This window comes from Rhinoraja longicauda, chromosome 44 (genome assembly GCF_053455715.1).
Source record: "Rhinoraja longicauda isolate Sanriku21f chromosome 44, sRhiLon1.1, whole genome shotgun sequence".
Taxonomy (NCBI): Eukaryota; Metazoa; Chordata; class Chondrichthyes; order Rajiformes; family Arhynchobatidae; genus Rhinoraja; species Rhinoraja longicauda.
The window spans coordinates 2841131-2858708 of record NC_135996.1 but is presented as its reverse complement, the minus strand read 5'-3'; the positions used below and the strand labels follow the sequence as shown (position 1 = coordinate 2858708).

At 50.3% G+C, this 17578-nt stretch overlaps 1 protein-coding gene across 1 annotated transcript in view; it reads right to left on the bottom strand.

Moving 5' to 3' along the window:
* iqgap3 (IQ motif containing GTPase activating protein 3) overlaps nucleotides 1-10669 on the bottom strand; it is a 135431-nt gene extending 124762 nt beyond the window's left edge. Inside the window, exons 1-5 of the mRNA XM_078432052.1 lie at nucleotides 10590-10669; nucleotides 8086-8242; nucleotides 5287-5364; nucleotides 2498-2574; nucleotides 1507-1574 (exon numbers count right to left, since the gene is read on the bottom strand). Coding sequence (XP_078288178.1) covers nucleotides 1507-1574; nucleotides 2498-2574; nucleotides 5287-5364; nucleotides 8086-8242; nucleotides 10590-10654 — 445 coding nt within the window. The 5' untranslated portion in view covers nucleotides 10655-10669. The remainder of the gene's footprint in view (nucleotides 1-1506; nucleotides 1575-2497; nucleotides 2575-5286; nucleotides 5365-8085; nucleotides 8243-10589) is intronic.
* Nucleotides 10670-17578: the final 6909 nt, after the last annotated feature.

Genomic DNA, 17578 nt, shown 5'->3' with positions numbered 1-17578 from the left:
GATGTTGGGGAAGTCCAGAACAAGGGGTCACAGTTTAAGGATAAGGGGGGAGTCGTTTAGGACCGAGATGAGAAAGTTTTTTTTCACACAGAGTGGTGAATCTGTGGAATTCTCTGCCACAGAAGGTAGTTGAGGCCAGTTCATTGGCTATATTTAAGAGGGAGTTAGATGTGGCCCTTGTGGCTAAAGGGATCAGGGGGTATGGAGAGATGGCAGGTACAGGATACTGAGTTGAATGATCAGCCATGATCATATTGAATGGCGGTGCAGGCTCGAAGGGCCAAATGGCCTACTCCTGCACCTATTTTCTATGTTTTTATGTTTCTATGATCAAGGAAATGTAGAACGGTTCATTAATTAATGGCTGAGGGGAAAGGTGACAATGAGGCATCCAAACAGTAACATTAATCAGGAGAACAGTAAACGTGTTGGAGGACTAGGGTGGGCGAGGAACAGAGAGAGAGGGAAAGCAAGGGGTACGTGAAGTTAGAGTAATCAATATTCTTACCGCTGGGGTGTAAGCTACCCAAGCGAAATATGAGGTGCTGTTCCTCCAATTTGCATTTGGCCTCACTCTAACAGTGGTGGAGGCCCAGGACAGAAAGGTCAGTGTGGGAATAGGAATTAAAGTGTTTTGCAACTGGGAGATCATATAGGCCTAGGCAGACTTTAGGATGTGCTGTCAAGGAAACCTTCAAGGAAACTGCAGATGCTGCAATGTTGAGCCAAAGACAAACTACTGGTGGAACTCATTGGGTCAGGCATCATCTATGGAGCGATATAGACACTCAACGTTTCGAGTCACAGTTTATCCTGTGGCAACTCCTTCCCCTCAACTCTTTCTGCCAGCTCTCTCCACTTCACTATCAGTCTGAAGACCAGAAACAATGTCCCCAATGTGTAGACACAGACAATGTACAGAAGCCAATTCATCTACAAGCACGCACTTCTTTGGAGTGTGGGAGGAAACCAGAACACCCAGAGAAAGCCCACGCGGTCAAAGGGAGAACGTCCAAACTCCGTACAGACAGCACGAGGTCAGGATCGTACCGGGGTCTCTGGCGCTGCAAGGCAGCAACTTTACCGCTACGCCACTGCGCCACCCTATTTTAGTTGTGTTCAACTAAAATAAAGCTGGACAGTCGCACAACAGTAGAGTTGCTGCCTTCCAGCGAATACAGCACAGGAGACCAGGGTTCCATCACGACTACGTGTGCTGCCTGTACAGAGTTTGCACGTTCTCCCCGTGACCTGCGTGGGTTTTCTCCGGGATCTTCGGTTTCCTCCCGCACTCCAAAGACGTGCAGGTTTGTAGGCTAATTGGCTTGGTAAATGTAAACATTGTCGCGGGTGAGTGCAGGATAATGTTAACGTGCGGGGATCGCTGGTCGGTGCGGACACGGTGGGCCGAAGGGCCTGTTCCCGCGCTGTATCTCTAAACTAACATAAATTTTAAAATACACTGACCACGCAGGTGATGATCGGATGACTACAAGTCAGTCTTACCTGTGAAATTCACCTTTCCATAGAGGTCCTGTATCTGTGGAGCCAGACCCAGTTTGAACAAGTAAAGGCTGCAAAAAGATAAAGGAAAGCTCAGTTGCCAAAGTGCACATCACCAATCTACCAATCTTGCTCATTCTGCTGCAGGACAATGAGAAGTGGCCAAGCACACGTGACTTCCACACAGAGGAATCATAATCAAACCCGTACAACAATCTCAAGTTAAAAGCAGTCCTTTTTTTGTGATAGTACACCATCCCGGCACTTGTAAAAATTTTAAAACAAGATTTTCGAATGCAATGATCCCAGGAATGAGTTGGTTACCATATGATGAGCGTTTGACAGCACTGGGCCTGTACTCGCTGGAGTTTAGAAGAATGAGGGGGGACCTCATTGAAACTTACAGAATAGTGAAAAGCTTGGATAGAGTGGATGTGGAGAGGATGTTTCCACGAGCGGGAGAGTCTAGGACCAGAGGGCACAGCCTCAGAATTAAAGGACGTTCTTTTAGGATGGAGTTGAGGAAGAATTTCTTTAGTCAGAGGGTGGTGAATCTACGGGATTCTTTGCCACAGACGGCTGTGGAGGCCACAAGTCAGTGGATGTATTTAAGGCAGAGATAGACAGATTCTTGATTTGTATGGGTGTCAGAGGTCATGGGAAGAAGGCAGGAGGATGGGGTTAGGAGGGGGAGATAGGTCAGCCATGATTGAATGGCGGAGTAGTCTTGATGGGCCGAATGGCCTAATTTTGCTCCTCTTAAAAGTATTGTACCAATATAGTATAGAATGCCACAAGAGATCCTTCTTCCCTGTGGCTATCAAACCGTCCAACTCCTCCCCCTTCTGTCGTGGGATAGAGTGACTCCCTTCCCAATCTTTGCATATCGCCAATCCTTTCCACTCGTTACATTAATTTCACATATCTTGATGTTTTATGACTGTTGGCAGATCAATATCTCTGCTAGGACAAATAAAGTTCTATCGTATCGTACCTGAAAGCGTGAATGCAATAAACAACGCGGGGAATGTTCTTCTTGTCGTAGATGTCCGTGGTTTCCGGATAAAATATCTGCAATGGAACAAAAAATCTTTCTAATGACGCTCTTCCAATGAAAGGTTCTACAGCACATTACAGGCAGCGCGGTGGCACAGCAGTAGAATTGCTGCCTTACAGCGCCAGAGACCCAGGACCGATACCGACCTCGGGTACTGTCTGTTAAGAACACTGAAGAAGTCTGGTCTACCCCAACAGCTGCTGACGACCTTCTACCGCTGCACCATAGAGAGCATCCTAACACATGGCATCCCTGTGTGGTATCTCAGCTGCACGGAGGCAGAGAGGAAAGCTCTGCAGCTGGTAGTCCATAGAGCTCAGAGGACCATCGGAACACAGCTACCAGCCTTGGAGGGCATCTACAACACACGATGCCTCAGAAAAGCCACCAGCATCCACAAAGACTCTTCACACCCCTGTTCGAACTTCTACCATCGGCCAGACGATACAAGGCCTTCTACGCCCGCACCTCCAGACTCAGGAACAGTTTCATCCCCAGGGCCATAGCTGCTATGAACCGGTCCTGCTGAGCCGGATGGTCACATCGCACAGCGAACCGGCACAGATCTACTTGCACTTTATTCTGTTTAAAACTGTTCTAATTTGTTTCATTGGGTTGTTTAAATTAATACTGACTAGCTAATTAATTTATTGCATCGTATGGGAGGCGCATTCCTAATCTCGCTGTACCCCTGTACAATGACAATAAAGATGCATTGTATTGTATTGTGTGGGGTTTGTACGTTCTTCTCGTGACCTACGTGGGTTTCCTCCCACACTCCAAAGACCAGTACGGGTTCGTAGGTCAATTGGCTTGGTATATAGTGTGTGTAGGATAGTGTTAATGTGCAGAGATCTTTAGTCGACGCGGACTCGATGGGACGAAGGGCCTGTTTTGGCACTATATCTCTAAACTAAAATCACACCATTTTTTACAGCTATAAAGTACTAGAGTCATGGAGTTGTACAGCATAGAAACATGCCCTTTAGCCCACCTTTCCATGCTGACCAAGTTGGCATTGTGAACTAGTCCCATTTGATGCATTTGGCCCATATCTTACTAAACCCTTTCTATTCACATATTTAGTTTAGTTTAGAGATACAGCGCGGAGACAGGCCCTATCGACCCACCGAGTCCGCGCCGACCAGCGATCCCCGCACACTAACACTATCCTACACACACTAGGGACAATTTTTTTTTTTTTAACATTTACCAAGCCAATTAACCTACATACCTGCACGCCTTTGGAGTGTGGGAGGAAACCGAAGATCTCGGAGAAAACCTACACAGGTCACGGGGAGAACGTACAAACTCCGTACAGACAAGCACCCGTGGTCGGGATGGAACCCGGGTCTCCGGCGCTGCATTCGCTGTAAGTCAGCAACTCTACCGCTGCGCCACCGTGCTACTTGTGTCAAAATGCCATTTAAAAGTTGCACTTTTATAATATACTACTTTAATACATCAGTGTGCCATTGACAAAGGCTGGGACCTGGAGCATTGTAGACAAGGTTGCCCATGGGTACAGATAAGGTGGATGGACAGTCGTTTTGCCAGGGTAGGGGAGCGCAAAACTCGAGGGCTTAGATTGATGATGGGAAGGGAAGATCCAGAGCCGCAGCCGGAAGGGGGAACCGTCGATCAGTCTCGGTAGTCGGCTGCAGGGACGGATTTGCCGGCTCTGGTCGGGCCGGAGTTTCAAAGCCCCAGCCGCAAGGAGGACATTTGACCCGCCGATTGTCCGCGGAAGTCCCGATGGGTTGCCTCACCCGGCCTGGGCACCACATGTTTGGGGGGGACTTCCAGGGGGGATTTCAAGTGCGCTCTCGTAATTTTGTCCGGGTTAAAAGGAGGTGTCGGACCACCAGTCGCCAGAAAATCGGTGGTGGACCTGTACCGGAACGTATCAGATTATTAAGGGGTTGGACACGTTAGAGGCAGGAAACATGTTCCCAATGTTGGGGGAGTCCAGAACAAGGGGCCACAGTTTAAGAATAAGGGGTCGGCCATTTAGAACAGAGATGAGGAAAAACTTTTTCAGTCAGGGAGTTGTGAATCTGTGGAATTCTCTGCCTCAGAAGGCAGTGGAGGCCAATTCTCTGAATGCATTCAAGATAGAGCTAGATAGAGCTCTTAAGGATAGCTGAGTCAGGGGGTATGGGGAGAAGGCAGGAACGGGGTACTGATTGAGAATGATCAGCCATGATCACAATGAATGGCGGTGCTGGCTCGAAGGGCCGAATGGCCTCCTCCTGCACCGATTGTCTATTGTCTAAAGGCTGGCTGCTATATAGTAGGAAAGAAACTGCAGATGCTGGTTTAAATCGAAAGTCTGAAGAAGGGTCTCGACCCGAAACGTCACCCATTCCTTCTCTTCAGAGATGCTGCCTGACCCTCTGAGTTACTCAGCATTTTGTGTCCACCAAAGTTTTAAGTTTCCTCAACTGACAATTAGCCTCAGCTGTTTTTGATTTCTATTTCACATTTCCACTCGTCCATTTCTCAACTCGGAATGGCATCAGGCCAACAAGGATCCCGGTCTACCCTCAAACAACCCTCAGGCTTCACCAGGATAACGAACAAATGCAATGATTCATTTGGTGTCTTTGTTCCATCATTCTGCCCCGTGATTCTCGCGTCCGCGCGTTCCGGACTCCAACACGATCACAAAAGCTTGATCGCCGCAAAGCTTCACGGATCAGGAGAGGAACTGCCTTTCACCGTACCGATGGGAGGGCAATCTTGGCCATGGCGTTCAGCCAGTGGTTGATGTTGTCAGTGTGTCTGAAGTGCAGCCCAGTTGCCTGTGGAAACACAAATTTGACACTCTTACGTACTGCATTAAAACCAGGAGATTGCAAAAAAGTGGCCCATCACAGTCATCCACCATCGAAGGGATCTATGGGAGCCGCTGCCTCAAGAAGGCAGCCAGCATCAGAGACCAACACGTCCCTGGCCACGCTCTCATTTCACCCCTGCCATCGGGAAGTTGTATAGGCCCTGGTGAGACCGCATCTGGAGTATTGTGTGCAGTTTTGGTCTCCTAATTTGAGGAAGGACATCCTTGCTATTGAGGCACTGCAGCATAGGTTCACGAGATTGATCCCCGGGATGGAGGGACTGTCATATGAGGAAAGATTGAAAAGACTAGGCTTGTATTCACTGGAGTTTAGAAGGATGAGAGGGGATCTTATAGAGACGTATAAAATTATAAAAGGACTGGACAAGCCAGATTTTTAGATTTAAAGATACAGCGCGGAAACAGGCCCTTCGGCCCACCGGGTCCGCGCCGCCCAGCGATCCCCGCACACTAACACTATCACTAACCTACTAGGGACAATTTTTTTTAAAAAATTACATTTGCCCAGCCAAATAACCTACGCCAATTAAGTACGTCTTTGGAGTGTGGGAGGAAACTGAAGATCTCGGAGAAAACCCACGCATGTCACGGGGAGAACGTACAAACTCCGTACAGACGGCGCCCGTAGTCAGGATCGAACCTGAGTCTCCAGCGCTGCATTCAATGTAAGGCGGCAACTCTACCACTGCGCCACCGTGCCGCCAGATGCAGGAAAAATGTTCCCAATGTTGGGGGAGTCCAGAACCAGGGGCCACAGTCTTAGAATAAAGGGGAGGCCATTTAAAACTGAGGTGAGAAGGGACTTTTTCACCCAGAAAGTTGTGAATGTGTGGAATTCCCTGCCAAAGAGTGCAGTGGAGGCCAATTCACTGGATGGATTTAAGAGAGAGTTAGATAGAGCTCTAGGGGCTAGAGGAATCAAGGGATATGGGGAGAAGGCAGGCACGGGGTACTGATTGTGGATGATCAACCATGATCACAATGAATGGCAGTGCTGGCTCAAAGGGCTGAATGGCCTCCTCCTGCACCTGTTTTCTATGTTTCTATCTATTGTCATTGTACAGGGATACAACGAGATTGGGAACGCGGGCTTTTGTCTTAGTTTAGTTTAATTTAATTTAGAGATACAGCGCAGAAACAGGCCCATCAGCCTCCCCGAATCCATGCCGACCTGCAATCACACCATACACCAACACTATCCTACAGACCAAGGACAATTTACAATTTTTACCGAAGCCAAATTAACCTACAAGCCTGTAGAACTTTGGAATATGGGAGGAAACCGGAGCACCCGGGGAAAACCCACGCATTCACAAGAGAATGTGCAGACTCTGGACAGACAGCACCCATAGCCAGGATTGAACCCGGGTCTCTGGCGCTGTGAGGCAGCAGCTCCACCCGCTGCGCCACTCAGATCGTGACGTACAGCGCGATGGATTCGTTGAAGCATGCGTTCCAGGCCCGTGGTGCAAATCAGCTACTTCACTTGTAGCGTTACGAAAGAACGGTGACTGCGTGGGTTTTCTCCGGGAGCTCCGGTTTCCTCCCACACTCCAAAGACGTGGGAGGAGGTTTGTAGATTAATTGGCTTTGGTAAAAAATTGTCAATTGTCCCTAGTGTGTAGGATAGTGCTAGTTCAGTTTAGATTGGAGATGCCTGGCCCACTGAATCACTCCAGCGCTTTGTGTCATAGTTTAGTTCAGACACAGCACAGAAACAGGCCCTTCTGGCCCACCGAGTCCACACCGACCAGCGATTCCTCGACCCGAAACTGCAGATGCTGGTTTAAATCGAAAGTCTGAAAAGGGGTCTCGACCCAAAACGTCACCCATTCCTTCTCTCCAGAGATGCTGCCTGACCCACTGAGTTACTCCAGCATTTTGTGTTTACCCGCACATTAACACTATCCTACAGAGTGACAATAGACAATAGGTGCAGGAGGAGGCCATTCGGCCCTTCGAGCCAGCACCGCCATTCAATGTGATCATGGCTGATCATTCTCAATCAGTACCCCGTTCCTGCCTTCTCCCCATACTCCCTGACTCCGCTATCCTGAAGAGCTCTATCTAGCTCTCTCTTGAATGCATTGAGAGAATTGGCCTCCACTGCCTTCTGAGGCAGAGAATTCCACACATTCACAACTCTCTGGCTGAAAAAGTTTTTCCTCATCTCCGTTCTAAATGGCCGACCCCTTATTCTTAAACTGTGGCCCCTTGTTCTGGACTCCACCAACATTGGGAACACGTTTCCTGCTTCTAACGTGTCCAACCCCTTAATAATCTTATACGTTTCGATAAGATCTCCTCTCATCCTTCTAAATTCCAGTGTATACAAGCCTCGTCGGTCCAGTCTTTCAACATGACAGTCCTGCCATTCCGGGAATTAACCTAGTAAACCTACGCGGCACGCCCTCAATAGCAATTGGGATCGCTGGTCGGTGTGGACTCGGTGGGTTGAACGGCCTGTTTCTGTACTGCATCTCTAAAACTAAAACACAGACCTGGAACACATGCTTTAACCCAAGCCATCGCGTGTTACTACACGACCTGTTGCTCCACATAACCGACATTATCGGTCTTGCTTTAAATGGATGAAGGGTGTCCACCGGTGGTATTCTCTCAGGAGATCAACCGCACACCCATCAGTGCATAATGCCCCCCTTACCTTGTACCGCAGTTGCTCGCGGTCATAGATCTTCCGCTGTGGGACGACAATGGGCGCAAAATGGTGGCCCAGCTTAGCCAAGATGACACCGTTCCTCAAACTCTCTTCCAGGTCAGTGGTGGGCGGGAGCTTTTCACCCAAGCACACCTCCATCCACCTACATCAGGAAAAAACAGAGACAATGCTCAGAGGCTCGGCAAGGCCAGCAGCATAGTCAAGCGCCAGTCACTGCCTCTCCTCCCCTCCCCCACCAGGCGAGAAGCACGCCAATGCCTCTACTTCCTTGTGTAGGAAAGAAAAACTGCAGATGCCGGTTTAAATCGAAGGTAGACACAAAATGCTGGAGTAACTCAGAGGGTCAGGCAGCATCTCGGGAGAGAAGGAATGGGTGGCGTCTTGGGTTGAGACCCTTCCTCCAGTGCCATAGTGAGGCCCACCAGAAATTGGAGGAACAGCACCTCATATTTCGCCTGGGCAGCTTGCAGCCCAGTGGTATGAACATCGACTTCTCCAACTTTAGATAGTTCCTCTGTCCCTCCCTTCCCCTCCTCCTTCCCAGATCTCCCTCTATCTTCCTGTCTCCACCTATATCCTTCCTTTGTCCCGCCCCCCTGACATCAGTCTGAAGAAGGGTCTCGACCCGAAACGTCGCCCATTCCTTCTCTCCCGAGATGCTGCCTGACCCGCTGAGTTACTCCAGCATTTTGTATCCACCCTCTACTTCCTTCGAAAGGTTAGGAAGTTCGGCAGTCCCCGTCCCCCCCCCAACAACTCTCGCTGGCCTCCACAGATGCACCATAGAAAGGATTTTATTGGGATGGTTTGTGGTCAGCTCCATCCACGACCGCAAGACCTTGCAGGGAAATGTGGACGCAGTCCAGACCACCACACGAACCAACCTCCCTTCTATTGACTCCATCTGCACTTCACGCTTCCTCGGCAAGGCCAGCAGCACAATCAAGGAGCAGTCTCACCCCCGGTCACTCCCTTCTTCTCCCCTCTCCAGTCAGACAAGAGGTACAGAAGTGTGGAGACGCACACCTCCAGATTCAGGGACAGTTTCTACCCAGCTGTTATCAGCCAACTGAACCCATCCTATCACCAACTAGAAAATGCTCCTGACCTCCCATCTACCTCATTGGCTCCTCGCTGGACTGTCTGGGCGGCACAGTGGCGCAGCGGTAGAAACATAGAAAGTAGGTGCAGGAGTAGGCCATTCGGCCCTTCAAGCCTGCACCGCCATTCAATATGATCATGGCTGATCATCCAACTCAGTATCCCATACCTGCCTTCTCTCCATACCCCCTGATCCCTTTAGCCACAAGGGCCACATCTAACTCCCTCTTAAATATAGCCAATGAACTGGCCTCAACTACCTTCTGTGACAGAGAATTCCACAGATTCACCACTGTGTGAAGAGTAGCTGCCTTACAGCGAATGCAGCGCCGGAGACTCAGGCTCGATCCGGGAATTAACCTATCTATGTACTTGTCTAAATGACTTTTACGCATTGTAGTTGTACCTGCTTTTATCATCTCTACTGGCAACTCATTCCTAATACCCACTTCCCTCATAAATAACCACTTCCCCCTTCCCTCCCCCCCCCCCCAGGTCATGACCTCTGGTGGTCCGACAAAACAGATAATAAAGCAGTGCTTTAGTAAAAAACTAGACCAAGCGGACCCGTTGGGCCCAAACCTCTCCTGCATTAGTGCAGCACCCTGTCCCCCCACCCCTCACCCCCCCCTCCCCTCTTCCTCCCACTCCCCCCTTCCTCCCCCACCCCTCCTTCCTCCCCCACCCTCCTTCCTCCCCCACCCCTCCTTCCTCCCCACCCCTCCTTCCTCCCCCACCCCTCCTTCCTCCCCCACCCTCCTTCCTCCCCCACCCCTCCTTCCTCCCCCACCCTCCTTCCTCCCCCACCCCTCCTTCCTCCCCCACCCCTCCTTCCTCCCCCACCCCTCCTTCCTCCCCCACCCCTCCTTCCTCCCCCACCCCTCCTTCCTCCCCCACCCCTCCTTCCTCCCCCACCCCTCCTTCCTCCCCCACCCCTCCTTCCTCCCCCACCCCTCCTTCCTCCCCCACCCCTCCTTCCTCCCCCACCCTCCCTCCTCCCCCACCCTCCCTCTCTCCCCCCTTCCACCCCCTTACCCTTCCCCTCTTCCCCTCCCTCCCACTCCATCCCCCTCAACCTCCTTCCTTCACCCCCCCTCCACCCCTCTCCCTCCCTCCCTCGGAGATAGATTTAAACTTTAAAATGTGAATAACTTAAAAAATATAACACCGATTTCAATAAAACTACTTGCATTACCACTAAAGTGACAATGGCGAGTAAGGTGGGCCTAAAATTGTCGCACTATCGTGTACCGTTTTGGCTGATGTTCGATCACAAACAAACGAGAGTTTTAGTATTATAGATTATAGATAGATAGTGCCGGAAAATCAGTGGTAGACCTGTACCACAAATAAGCCACACACCAAAGGCCTCTGAAAAGCCATCTCACCGTTTGGCCTCCTCCAAGTGGCAGAGGTATTCGTAGGCGATATTTTGCCGCCTGCGTTCGTCCATTTCTTCCGCAGTGAGGCGCTCGCTGCCCAGGCCATCTGCAAAGAGATGGGAAGACATTAAAATAAACACTCACAATTTGACAGAGATGAGAATCTTCTTCAGACTGAATCAGTTTCAGGTGTAAACCAGCATCTGCAGTTTGTTCCTACATAGAACTAGATTTAGATTTAGAGATACAGCGCGGAAACAGGCCCTTCGGCCCACCGGGTCCGCGCCGCCCAGCAATCCCCGCACATTAACACTATCCCACACACACTAGGGACAATTTTTACATTTGCCCAGTCAATTAACCTACATACCTGTACGTCTTTGGAGTGTGGGAGGAAACCGAAGATCTCGGAGAAGACCCACGCAGGTCACGGGGAGAACCCCGTAGTCAGGATCGAACCCGAGTCCCCGGCGCTGCATTCGCTGTAAGGCAGCAACTCTACCGCTGCGTCACCGTGCCGCCCTAGTTTGGTTTTGAGATAGAGCAAGGACACGGGCCCTTCGATTTAAACCAGCATCGGCTGTTCCTTTCCTTCCTCCACATGCTATAATTGGTTATTGATGGTCTAATTCTGTCCTATAACCTATGAAGTTAACATTCTGAATAACTCGAGAAAATGACCAAGAAATAAGAAACAACAATCACTACTTACTGCCAGAGAACCAAAATGTCTTAACTGTTTATTGCACAAGCAGACAATTTATCGAGGAGCAGTCCTCAAAACAATAGACAATAGGTGAAGGAGGAGGCCATTCGGCCCTTCGAGCCAGCACCACCATTCAATGTGATCATGGCTGATCATCCTCAATCAGTACCCCGTTCCTGCCTTCTCCCCATACCTCCACTATCCTTAAGAGCTCTATCTAGCTCTCTCTTGAATGCATTCAGAGAATTGGCCTCCACTGCCTTCTGAGGCAGTGAATTCCACAGATTTACAACTCTCTGTTCTAAATGGCCTACCCCTTATTCTTAAACTGTGGCCCCTGGTTCTGGACTCCCCCAACATTGGGAACATGTTTCCTGCCTCTAACGTGTCCAACCCCTTAAAACAGCTGCAAATCTTTTGTATTGGGATTTTCATGTGTGGTAATTATGTTTAATTTCAATTCTTTGCAAAGTCTAGTCCTTAATTATTGGTAACCCCATGAACCATTGAAAAAAAGTTAAAATCCTGCACGCTTCAAAAAGAGAAACAAGTCAGTATCCCCCCCTTTTCTCCCCTCCCCCCTTTTCTCTCTCCTGTCTCTTCCCTCCACTTTCCATTTCACTGCTCCTTTTCTCCCATCCCAGAGCGCGCCCACCAGCTCTCTTTCATCCTTTCTGTCACCTCCCACCTGTGCATTTCTACCCAAATTGCTTCCTCCAGTTTTACATCCAGCATCCCTCCTCTCATTTAGTTTAGGGATACAGCATGAAAACAGGCTCGTCAGCCCACCGAGTCCATGCCCACTGAGTCCACGCCGACCAGCGATCACAAGTTCCCATCCTACACACTAGGAACAATTTGCAAAAGGCAATTTAACCTACAAACCCGTACGTCTTTGGAATGCGGGAGGAAATCGGAGCACCTGGTGAAACCCACGGCGTCACAGGGAGAACGTGCAAACTCCATACAAACAGCGCCCGTAGTCAGGATCGAACCTGGGTCTCTGGCGCTGTAAGGCAGCAAACTACCACTGCGCCAGCGTACCGCCTTTGTTAGACAATAGACGCAGGAGGAGGCTATTCGGCCCTTTGGGCCAGCACCGCCATTCACCGTGATCATGGCTGATCATCCACAATCATTACCCCGGTCCTGCCTTCTCCCCATACCCCCTGACTCCGCTATTCAGGATTCAGGATATCTTTATTTGTCATCCAAAAAACAAGTTTTTTGGACGAAATTTAGTCACCCACAGTCCAACAATAAGAGCAATAAAATAAGCAAATTACACAACCCCAACCAACACAAAAAAAAGAAACATCCATCACAGTGAGTCTCCTCCAGTCCCCTCCTCACTGTGATGGAAGGCACCATTAAGAGCTCTATCTAACTCTCTCTTGAAAGCATCCAGGGAATTGGCCTCCACTGCCTTCTGAGGCAGAGAATACCACAGCTTCACAACTCTGCGTGAAAAAGCTTTTCCTCATCTCCGTTCTAAATGGCCTACCCCTTATTCTTAAACTGTGGCCCCTGGTTCGGGTCACCCCCAACATCGGGAACATGTTTCCTGCCTCTAGCGTGTCCAACCCCTTAATAATCTTATACGTTTCGATAAGATCCCCTCTCATCCTTCTAAATTCCAGTGTATACAAGCCTAGTCGCTCCAGTCTTTCAACGTACGACAGTCCCACCATTCCGGGAATTAACCTGGTGAACCTACGCTGCACGCCCTCAATAGCAAGAATGTCCTTCCTCAAATTTGGAGACCAAAACTGCACACAGTACTCCAGGTGCGGTCTCACTAGGGCCCTGTACCCAATTTTGGGTCTGACACAGTTTTGTCTCCTTTTCATCTCTAGCCTTTGTCACAATCTCCCCCCATCCGCTAATCACCCAGCCAGCACCTGTATCACGTGCCAGGCCTTGTCACACCACCACTTCTCGTTTCCAGCGTTCTCCCTCCTACTCCAATCAGCCTAAAGATGGGTCCCCACCCAAAACGTCGTCCGTCATTCCCTCCACAGATGCCTGGCTTACTGAGTTCCTCAGGCACTTTGTGCTTTACTCAAGAACCCTGTGTGTCAGCTTGCGTTTTGTTACACTTGCCCGTGCAAGCGAGGACAGTGGACAGGGAAAAGTCTGGAAGAGAAGGATGGAAAGACACAAAATTTTGGAGTAACTCAGTGGCTCGGGCAGCATCCCTGGAGAACATGGATAGGTGATGATTTGGATCAGGGGAATGAGGAATCATAGGGCCTTTCCTTGGTAAGCCAGCATCTACTGTCTGAAGAAAGGTCTCGACCCGAAACATCACCCATTCCTTCTCTCCTGAGATGCTGCCCGACCCGCTGAGTTACTCCAGTATTTTGTGAATAAACAGCATCTACTGTTCCTTGTTTCTACAAGCAAAGACGCAACTTTCTTAACTATTGAAACTGTCATGAAATGAGAAGTTTCCACAAGGCTTACAAAGTTTTTGTATCATTTAAGTGAGGGGAACTATCCAAGTAACGGTCTGAAGAAGGGCCTCGACATTCCTTCTCTCCAGAGATGCAGCCTGTCCCACTGAGTTAGTCCAGCATTCTGTGTCTATCTTGAGTAAACATACATGCAGATCTTCTCCTGTGGAGCAGCAATGATTAGCTGCATTATCTAATTAGATGCATTATCATGATTTGCTTTAGTCCCATTTAGTTCTAAACCCTGGGAAATCTTGCCACAACACACAATGGTTTCTGAAGATAGAGTGTTTAAAACTATATTCAGGTGAAGTTTCATTCTCGGCTATTTTAATACAGATAAATAAGTTATCTATATACTAAAACTTTTGTTTGTTTGTTTGTTTGTTTGTTTGTGATCAAACTACAGCCAAAACGGTGCACAGTAGCGCGACAATTTTAGACCCACCTTACTCACCATTGTCACTTTAGTGATAATGCAAGTAGTTTTATTGAAATCGGTGTTATATTTTTAAAGTTATTCACATTTTAAAGTTTAAATTTATCTCCTAGGAAGGGAGAGGAGAGGGAGGGAGGGGGGAGGAGAAGGGGGGTTGAGGGTAAGGGGGAGGGGAAGGGGAAAGGGGGGGTGGGGTGGAGGGAGGAGGTGGAGGGAGGGAGTGGAGGGTGGAGGGAGTAGGTGGAGGGAGTAGGGTGGAGGGTGAAGGGAGGAGGGTGGGGGGGTGGAGGGGGGGAGGTGGAGGGTGGAGGGAGGGGGTGGAGGGAGGGGGGTGGAGGGAGGGGGTGGAGGGAGGGGGTGGAGGGAGGGGGTGGTGGGAGGGGGTGGAGGGAGGGGGTGGAGGGAGGGGGTGGAGGGAGGGGGTGGAGGGAAGGGGTGGAGGGAGGGGGTGGAGGGAGGGGGTGGAGGGAGGAGGTGGAGGGAGGAGGTGGAGGGAGGAGGTGGAGGGAGGAGGTGGAGGGAGGAGGGAGGAGGTGGAGGGAGGAGGTGGAGGGAGGAGGTGGAGGAGGGGGTGGAGGGAGGGGGTGGAGGGAGGGGGTGGAGGGAGGAGGTGGAGGGAGGAGGTGGAGGGAGGAGGTGGAGGGAGGAGGTGGAGGGAGGAGGTGGAGGGAGGGGGTGGAGGGAGGGGGTGGAGGGAGGGGGTGGAGGGTGGGGGTGGAGGGAGGAGGTGGAGGGTGGAGGGAGGAGGGTGGGGGTGGAGGGAGGAGGTGGAGGGAGGGGGTGGAGGGAGGAGGTGGAGGGAGGGGGTGGAGGGAGGAGGTGGAGGGAGGAGGTGGAGGGAGGAGGTGGAGGGAGGAGGTGGAGGGAGGAGGTGGAGGGAGGAGGTGGAGGGAGGAGGTGGAGGGAGGAGGTGGAGGGAGGAGGTGGAGGGAGGAGGTGGAGGGAGGAGGTGGAGGGAGGAGGTGGAGGGAGGAGGTGGAGGGAGGAGGTGGAGGGAGGAGGTGGAGGGAGGGGGTGGAGGGAGGGGGTGGAGGGAGGGGGTGGAGGGAGGGGGTGGAGGGAGGGGGTGGAGGGAGGAGGTGGAGGGAGGAGGGTGGGGGGTGAAGGGAGGGGGTGGAGGGGGGGGTGGAGGGAGAGAGGGGGGCAAGGAGAGTAAGCTGCACCAATGCAGGAGAGGTTTGGGCCCAACGGGTCCACTTGGTCTAGTTTTAAATAAAATTCACGCAAGTAGAGTAATGTATGGCTGGATCAAACAATCCTGATATATATGTGTAGGAAGGAACTGCAGATGCTGGTTTAATGAAGATAGTGTAGTGAGTCCAAAACGAGCGTTATTGTTCAAAGGTCTTTATTCGTAGGTAACCGTAACAAACTGCAACTCCTTACTTTGGACACACACTACTTAACTAGCCAATACAATCTAATCTCATCTCTCCAGCTGGGCGCCAGACACAACTATACCTCGCGCTCCCGCATCCCGTGTCTCGTTAGCCCAACCGAGGGTTCGAGACCCCCCCCGCTAATCCGTATGTCCCTACAATAGACCCAAATAGTGCAGGAAGGAACGGCAGATGCTGGTTTAAACCGAAGATAGGCACAAAAAGCTGAGTAACTCAGCGGGACTACAGCATCTCTGGAGAGAAGGAATGGGTGACATTTTAGATCCAGTCCCTTCTTCAGACTGTAGAAGGGTCTGAAGAAAGGGTCTCGACCCGAAACATCACCCATTCCTTCTCTCCAGACATGCCGTCTGTCCCACTGATTTAATCCAGCTTTCCGTGTCGGTGTACACAAACAGCTGGAGCAACTCAGCGGGACAGACAGCATCTTCGGAGAAAGGAGAAAAAGAAAACGTCACCTATTCCTTTTCTCCAGAGATGCTGGCTGACCCACTGAGTTGCTTCAGCCTTTTGTGTCTATCCCGGTATATAGTCTCCCAGCGAGTTAAACCAGATTACTTCCTAATGAACGAAAGTAAAAGAATACTGCAGCCAGTCATTGAAACCCCCACCAGCTATGGGGAAAGAGCACCATCTGTTGTCGATTTAAACTTCATCAACCCGAAGACCCCCAGGTCAGACGTTTCTGCTCATGCTGAATGATTTGATTGCATACAAGATACTAAATTGTACTCAACGTCAGAATTTGTTTTTATCCCTCGGGTTGGGGGGGGGCGGGGGGGGAGGGATTGGGAGTTGTGGCAGAAGGGAAAATCAGGCTTTGCCGATCATCCACAGCAAAGGCTGTGAAGCATTTATGCTTGGCTGTAAACCGCAGTCACATTAAGTATCCCATCAACACCACCGGTCCAGGATCACACGGGAAAAATAAATACTTGGCCAAAACACCAGACGTTCTGACCCAACTAGAGGCAGGAACGTTAGCCAAAAGAAGCATGGGAACGAGTTGGGATAATATAGAACTAGTTTAACTCAGCAGGGCATGCAGCATCTCTGGATAGAAGGACAACAGACAATAGGTGCAGGAGGAGGCCATTCGGCCCTTCGAGCCTGCACCGCCATTCAATACGATCATGGCTGATCATTCTCAATCAGTACCCCTGCCTTCTCCCCATACCCCCTGACTCCGCTATCCTTAAGAGCTCTATCTAGCTCTCTCTTGAATGCATTCAGAGAATTGGCCTCCACTGCCTTCTGAGGCAGAGAATTCCACAGATTCACAACTCTGACTGAAATTTTTTTCCTCATCTCAGTTCTAAATGGCCTACCCCTTATTCTTAAACTGTGGCCCCTTGTTCTGGACTCCCCCAACCTTGGGAACATGTTTCCTGCCTCTAACGTGTCAAACCCCTTAATAATCTTATACGTTTCGATAAGATCCCCTCTCATCCTTCTAAATTCCAGTGTATATAAATAAGCCTAGTCGCACCAGACAGCACCCATAGTCAGGATCAAACCCGGGTCTCTGGCGCTGTGAGGCACCAACTCTACCACTGTGCCACCATGCTGCCCACCTGCCACCCAATAGACTAGTGTAGAAAGCAACTGCAAATGCTGCTTTATAGACACAAGATAGACACAAAGTTCTGGAGTATCTCAGCAGATCAGGCAGCGTCTCTGGAGAAAAAGGATGGGTGACGTTTCAGCCGGGACCCTTCTTCAGAACTAGTTTGAACCGATGAATGATGGTCAGCGTGGACTCTGTGGGATGAGCGGCATGTTTCCATGCCGAATCTTTCAATCAAAGCAGCAATAAGTTGAAACACAACAGAATGCAATTGTATGGTGCCTTTCAACATCACCAGTTATAGAGTCATGCAGCATGGAAACAGGCTCTTCAGCCCAACATATCCATGTTAACCAACATACCCCATCTATGCTAGTCCCACCTAGTCTGTGTTTGGCCCATATCCCTCTAGACTATTACTATCCTT